The sequence below is a fragment of the Pundamilia nyererei genome, unplaced genomic scaffold (assembly GCF_000239375.1).
Source record: "Pundamilia nyererei isolate P.nyererei 1_Seehausen unplaced genomic scaffold, PunNye1.0 scaffold00206, whole genome shotgun sequence".
NCBI lineage: Eukaryota > Metazoa > Chordata > Actinopteri > Cichliformes > Cichlidae > Pundamilia > Pundamilia nyererei.
This window is the reverse complement of record NW_005187607.1, coordinates 933,424-940,183: the sequence shown is the minus strand read 5'-3', so window position 1 is coordinate 940,183 and position 6,760 is coordinate 933,424. Positions and strand designations below refer to the sequence as shown.

The following is a 6,760-nucleotide window of genomic DNA, read 5'->3' as shown; positions in this document are numbered from 1 at the left end:
CCACCCTTTCATAAAAGACTTTGACCTTTCTGAGATTTCTGTAACTTGTTACTGATTCTGCCTGAAGCAGGATTTCATGGCAGGGGGCAAGATGTTTACTGTTGCCATGTCTCCAGCAACATTACAAGTGGCTCCGGATAAGACCGCCAGCCAAATGCCTAAGCTGTCAAAGTAAATAACTTTTCCATTTCAAAGAGAGCTATTCCAATTAAGGAAAGAAAGTTGGAGCAAAAGAATGAGAGGGAAAAGCCGCAGAAAAGAACTCAAGGAGGGAGTGCAAGATGAAGGGAAGCGGACATGGAGGGAAATGGAAGAGGAGGAGAGAAAGAGTGAAAGTCATTGCAATCTTATTGGAGTGAAAAAGAGAGGTGGTTTGGAAACAGGAAATCAATTGTTGGGCCTGCGTTTTGGTTTGGCTCTGTTTGCAGCTAGACTTAACCTTGAAGTGTGTGAATGGGAGAAAGCACTATGCTGGGATCAAGACTGAAGCATGATGCAATGATAGGGAGTCAAGGGCAGAGCACTTTCCCACTTTCCCACTGTAAATTGATTGTTGTAACATGTATCAATTTGCAAGTTATCTTCAGGGGTTAAGACACTGATCATGTGACAAGTAACATTCTGAATGTCATCACATTTTGATAAAATTATCACAAGGTAGTTTAATAAAATGAGCTTAATATCTTTTAATAGTGTAGTGATTTGGATTTTCCCAGTTCTTTACCTTGTAGCTGAGTTTTGGCAACCTTTCACACACAGACTGCAGGTGCCACTTGAAAGCTGTATATCACAGATTTTCTACTTAAAAAAAAGGTAAACAGCATCAGCGTAACAGGATTTTTCTTCCCCTTGAGTTCCTTTAATGGAAGATGATAAAGACATTGAATGGAAGTCTTGTACGAAATGAGACCTTCCATCCTAAACAGCAGTCAAAGCATGTAGAATTGTTGAAGTACTGGACTGGACACCAAATTATAATAATGATCACTACTGGTAATGGTCACTACTAGTAAAAAAAATCAAGGAACTAGATCCACAATCCAAAGACATGTAGTTAGTGGGAATAGGTTAAATGGAAATTCTTAATTGCCCATAGGTGTGACTGTGGAAGTGAATGTGAGTGTGAATTGTTGTCTGTGTCTATGTGTTAGCCCTATGACAGACTGGTGACTTGTCTGGGGTGTAGCGGAAGTGGATGGATGGATGGATGAATGGATGATGGCTAGACCATCTAGTACAGCAGTCCCCAACCTTTTTTCACGGACCAGTTTATGTCCGGCAATGTTTTCACGGACCGGCCTTGTGGATAAATACAACAAAATGAAACCAATGATCTAGCACGTATGCTAATTATTGGAAAGGAAGCCCCTTCTTGTTTGCAGTGGTCATGGATATGTTGTTAAATGAGGTCAGGCAGGAGACTCCATGGACTGTGATGTTCGCAGACAACACTATGACCTGTAGTGAGTGTGAAGCGCAGGTGAAAAAGAGCCTGAACAGGTGGAGGTATGCTCTGGAATGAAAGTCAGTAGAAGTAATGCAGAAAGCATGTGTTTGAATGAGATGAAGAGTGGTGTAACAGTGAAGATCCAAGAAGTAGAGGTATTAAATGTACAGAAGATGAGATTAGATACCCAATGTCAACCAAATTCAAAGCAATGGACAATACACAAGAAAGGTGAAGAAGAGAGTGGAATAGCTGGAGGTGAGTGTCAGAGGAAGTTTGTGTCAGAAGAACAGCTGCAAGAGTGAAAGGGAAGGTTTACAAGATAATAGTTAGATCTGCTGTGATGTACGGTTTGGAAATGATGGCTTTAACAAAAAGACAGGAGGCTAAATTGTAGGGTAGCTGAGTTAAAGATGTTAAGGTTTTCATTGGAAGAGACCGGGATGGAAAAAATTAGAAATGAACATGTTAGAGGCACAGCTCAGGTTAAGGATTTTGAGACAGAGTTAGACAGGAAAGGCTGAGATGATATATTCGACAAAGGATGCTGAAGATCTAGGCAGGACAAAAAGAGGAAGACCACAGAGAAGATTCATGGATTTAGTGAAGGAGGACATGCAGAGGGTTTGTATTACACAGGAGGATGCTAGGGATAGGGTGAGATGGAGGCAGATGATCCGCTGTGGCGACCCCTAAAGGGACCAGCTGAAACAAGAAGAGGAGTATTGATTGAGCAGAATGCATTCCCAGTTATTTTTCAACCACCGTGTCATGTGGCTTCTGCAGCTGTGTATGTGTACACGTGTGTACTTCTGTGCGTGTATAACTGCTGTTTCAAAGTGTGTAAAAGGATTGTTCCATCTGCTGATATGTAGAAAGTAAAAAGACATCATGTTATACCTTTATGTGTGCGTGAGTATTTAAGACCATCAGTTGAACGGCTGTTTATATGGTTAAAGAAATGAGTACTTGTAGGAATAGTGACAGAGCCTTTGCACGCTATTGACTGCGAATAAATAAAAGATAATTAATGGTGGAAAACCTTCATATTTTTCTCTGAATGTCAGTGTAACACTTCCTGATTGGATGAGGAGTTAATCCCCTGGGTACAAATATGATTTTACCATCAGTCTCTTTTAGAGCGGCTTTTTATTCTGGCAGACCTATATTATCCGTTTCCAGCAGTTGTAAAAATATGGTTGTGGTCATGAAAAAATCTGTACACTGACATATGAAAAATCTCATACTGTAAGTCGAGATTTTGTTCTCTAAGATTCTCTCGGTATCCAATAAGTTTCATAGATGTGTTGAAAAGTCTTCAGTGTTGACTCGCCAGAGTCATTTAGTATGCCCTGCAATGGACTGGCCACCTTTACACGCTATGCCCCGCCTCTGGCCCTGTGATGAATAGGATAATGACACTGTAGCAGTTAAGAAAATGGATAAATGGATGGAAGATGTGAAGTTCATTTAGTAGGTGCAGAGGTTAATAAAGCTACTCAGTAATTTAATTTTAGTTCCACAAATTTATGAAATTTATAAATGAGCTCAAGTACTTAAGATGTGTATTAATCTATAGCTGGAAATAGTCCAAGCTAATTTGCAATGCCTTATTGTGCGAGCAAGCTTTGCTAAAAAACAAAAACAAAAACATGTATACATGTATGCCTTTTTTTTTTGTCTATTTCTAACATGTATGCAGGGGAAAAAACAACTTGATTTACATTCTCTGGCAATATCCATGCAAAACTCTAAGCTATGATATAAATGACTTGGAAAAAAATCTGCCACATGTGAAAAATAACTTCTCCTATGAATATGCATGTGTCTGCATAAGTGATTTGTTTCTACCCTTGAGTGAAGTTGGTATAATACAGTACCTAAAAGAAAACAGATCTACTTGGACTTGAGCCCAGTGACTTAGCTGGCCAGTATATATGGTAAATGCATCTTTGTTTGGTGTTATCCAGTGGCGAATTGTTAGTGGCATACATACTCTATCAAAGTCTGCTCATGGCTAGACTAATCAGTCTCTCCCGCTAGTATGAGACTAATGCATTTTAACTCTTGCCTATTATCTATAATTCTCTTTTATATTCCACAATTCTGTTAACCCAGCAATTTCCTCTGCTTCTGTTATACGATTGGCTGTCAGGTGTAATTTCCTGGCGTGTCCTCCAATCAGGGTGGTCTGTTTTCTGTGTGTCAGCAAGTGTTGGGGTTGCTCTTCCATCAGTAGGATCATACTGGGGGTGTTTGAATCAGCTTCACATTATATTACTCTCTCACACAAGCATGCATGTACCCTCTCTTACAGACTACCACATTGTGGAGGAGAGGTAGTATTTAGTGCAGCACAGGGACCTTGGTGTGGCAGTGTCAGTGATGGATATGGCAGTAGGATCAGCAGTCTTGGCTTTTGCAGAAGTGTGTTGTCCACCACTGGGATCTGTCAGATCTGTTCTGCTGAGCCCACACATTCTGCTGGCTGGCTGCTATTGCTGCTAGCTATTTCTTTAATCGCTTGTGTGTGTGTGTGTGTGTGTGTGTGTGTGTGTGTGTGTGTGTGTGTGTGTGTGTGTGTGTGTGTGTGTATATGTATGTGTGTGAGAGCGAGAGAGCGAGAGAGAGAGAGAGAGAGAGAGAGACAGAGCGCAAGCTTGTCTGAGTATGTGCACAACACTGGGTTTACAAGGAGCATATATTACAACTGCAATTGGTTATAAATCCAGCAGAAAATAAAAAGGTCATCAAATACACCTTAATGGCCATAAAAAGACAAACACAGTAGCTGTTGGTTTAAACTTTTTCATAAAAAGTGAAAAATGCACAAAATAAACATTTAAACCTGATTACTTCCTTGCCTCGATCTTTCTGCACATGGACTCAGTCTTGGAATACATTATGCTCTTTTTTTCCTTCTAAACAAAGAAGACTTGCAAACTGATATTGTCCTCTGAGACCTTGTTTTTTTACTTTTAATTTATAAGCTGTAAGAGATGAAGAATTAAAAGCAGTACTACGCTAAACAGATGATAAATATCTGTCTTCAAAGAGCTGGTGAAACACATGCCTAAGAGATCCATCCATAAAAGCATGCCATAAAGACACACCTATGAGCTGCCATAAGTAAAAATCGTACTATATTAACATCATATTAGCACATCCCATCTAGACAGCTTATGCACACTTAGCTGAATTGATTTTATAATCACTTTGACTTTGACTTGGATATGTTTAAGAAAATGGATAGATGGATAGGACATTCATGCAGTATTCCAATTCTAAGATATAAAATTTCTGCCATTTTTGTGGCAGGAACTGGAGGAATGGTTATAGGGCTTGAATTTCCAGTTACTGTGGTTCGGCAGTGGAGATACCGCTCATGCTTGGAAATACAGTACTGTTGATGGTGAACTCTAAATGCAGTTGACCATCATGGAAAGAGACAGTTTGTATGCCTAAATGCTTTTTATCTCACTATAACTCTGGATAAGTTGACAGAGGTTTCAACCTTTGGTGGTGGGAGAAAAGGGGAGCACTGAATAAAGTAGAGTGGAACTAAATATGTAGAGAAAGGAAGAAGAACAGAAAAAACACAAGGGAAAGTCTTTTTTTTAATCTTCCCCCCTTGATCTTCCATCCTACACAGAAAAACAGACACACATACAGTCTACTTTCACATGCAATATCCTTTACACAGGTAGAGTGTCACCCTACTTGCACAGATTGCAACAGATTAGTGGTGAGTAGGAGTTAAAAGAGCTGCTGAGTGCACATTTAATACCACAGATATTTAAAGAGAACTTCCCTTTTATCTGAGGGGACAATCTGCATTATTCATGCTGTGCCCTCTGAGAGTTGAAGGGAGGAGGAAATAGATGCAAAGACATTTCAGAGAATTATTGTTTTTACTAGCAGCCAATGGATTCCTGTTACATTAACAGGAGATATACATTCTGTCTCCTTCCAGCACTTTGTTGGTGTCAGTGTGTCTGTGTGTTTGTGTGTGTGTGAGAGACAAAGAGAGTGCATTAAACATGTCCAATCTTTCATTTTTTGACTTGCAATTGTTGAAGGTGCTCTGAAGAAGAATGCAGCTATTACACAGCTGCCGATGTGCTGGTTCAGCGTGATGCTCATGTATCTGTCTGTGTTGTTTTTGTTTTCAGCGTGCAGGGCAGGCTTCTACAAATCTACTCTCGGGAATATGGAGTGCTCAAAGTGTCCACCTCATAGTTTCTCTCACCATGAGGGGTCTCTTCACTGTGGCTGTGAGAAAAACTACTTCCGTGCTGAGGGAGACCCTGCTTCTATGGCCTGTACTCGTAAGTGTGCATTTTTCCCCAGTGTAAATAGCACTAACATTTCCTGGTGACCTATCACATACTGAGTCAGTGAGTCTCATATGTTGCAGTTTGTATTTTGTGTCACTAATATAAAGGTTTCCAGACATTTTAAACAACTTATTGTTTTGCAGTCGTCCATGTTTGCCCATGAAAATAAACACCTTCAGCACAACATTGGAATTCCAGAGATAACACACTGGGAAAACAGTGAATAAGTGGACACAGGAAGATAAAAATCCCTCATTTTTTTAAGAGGTCACATTTTCTACCACCTTTTGCACTTCCTGTGTGAATCTGTTTGCCTCCATCTCATGCAAATGGATTGCAGATGCAGACGACTCCTGCAAGTATTCAAAAATGCATTCTCTCTAAACCAATAAATCACTGCATTCCCTGATGTCAGATTATTGATACATCCGTTACTAACGGGGTTAGGAAGAAAAAAAAAACTGTGTGGGGGAATGGTGGAAAATATAAATCAACGCCCGCAGCCGCAGACAGAATGCTAATTACAACGACAATCACAGCAGGTCCCTGTTGTGATTATCTCAACATCATCTTGTCAACTACGCAAATTTCATCTCATTGGGACAAACTGAGCAACGCTAGAGCTGAAAATGAATAGATAAGTTGTTAGGAGATAATGATCGTGATTATCTCAGGAGAGGTCTTTTACTGTTAGCGGTGTGATAAAGGTTGTTTCAAGCTGACTTTGGAAATTTGTTGGCAAGAAAATTTCAAAGGTCAGAGGGAAGGTTGAAGAAAAGGAGAAAATGTTTCTATTTTGTTCTTCATTCAGTACAGGGAGTGCAGAATTATTAGGCAAGTTGTATTTTTGAGGAATAATTTTATTATTGAACAACAACCATGTTCTCAATAAACCCAAAAAACTCATTAATATCAAAGCTGAATGTTTGTGGAAGTAGTTTTTAGTTTGTTTTTAGTTTTAGCTATTTTAGGGGGA

The 6,760-nt window shown here is 39.7% G+C and overlaps 1 protein-coding gene across 3 annotated transcripts in view; it reads left to right on the top strand.

Annotated features, from left to right (window-relative positions):
* The window catches only part of epha3 (eph receptor A3), a 90,681-nt gene that overhangs the window by 44,802 nt on the left and 39,119 nt on the right, over nt 1–6,760 (top strand). For all 3 annotated transcript variants that reach the window (XM_005747854.1, XM_005747853.1, XM_005747855.1), the window contains one exon: nt 5,620–5,775. In XM_005747854.1, the coding sequence (XP_005747911.1) occupies nt 5,620–5,775 (156 nt within the window). The remainder of the gene's footprint in view (nt 1–5,619; nt 5,776–6,760) is intronic.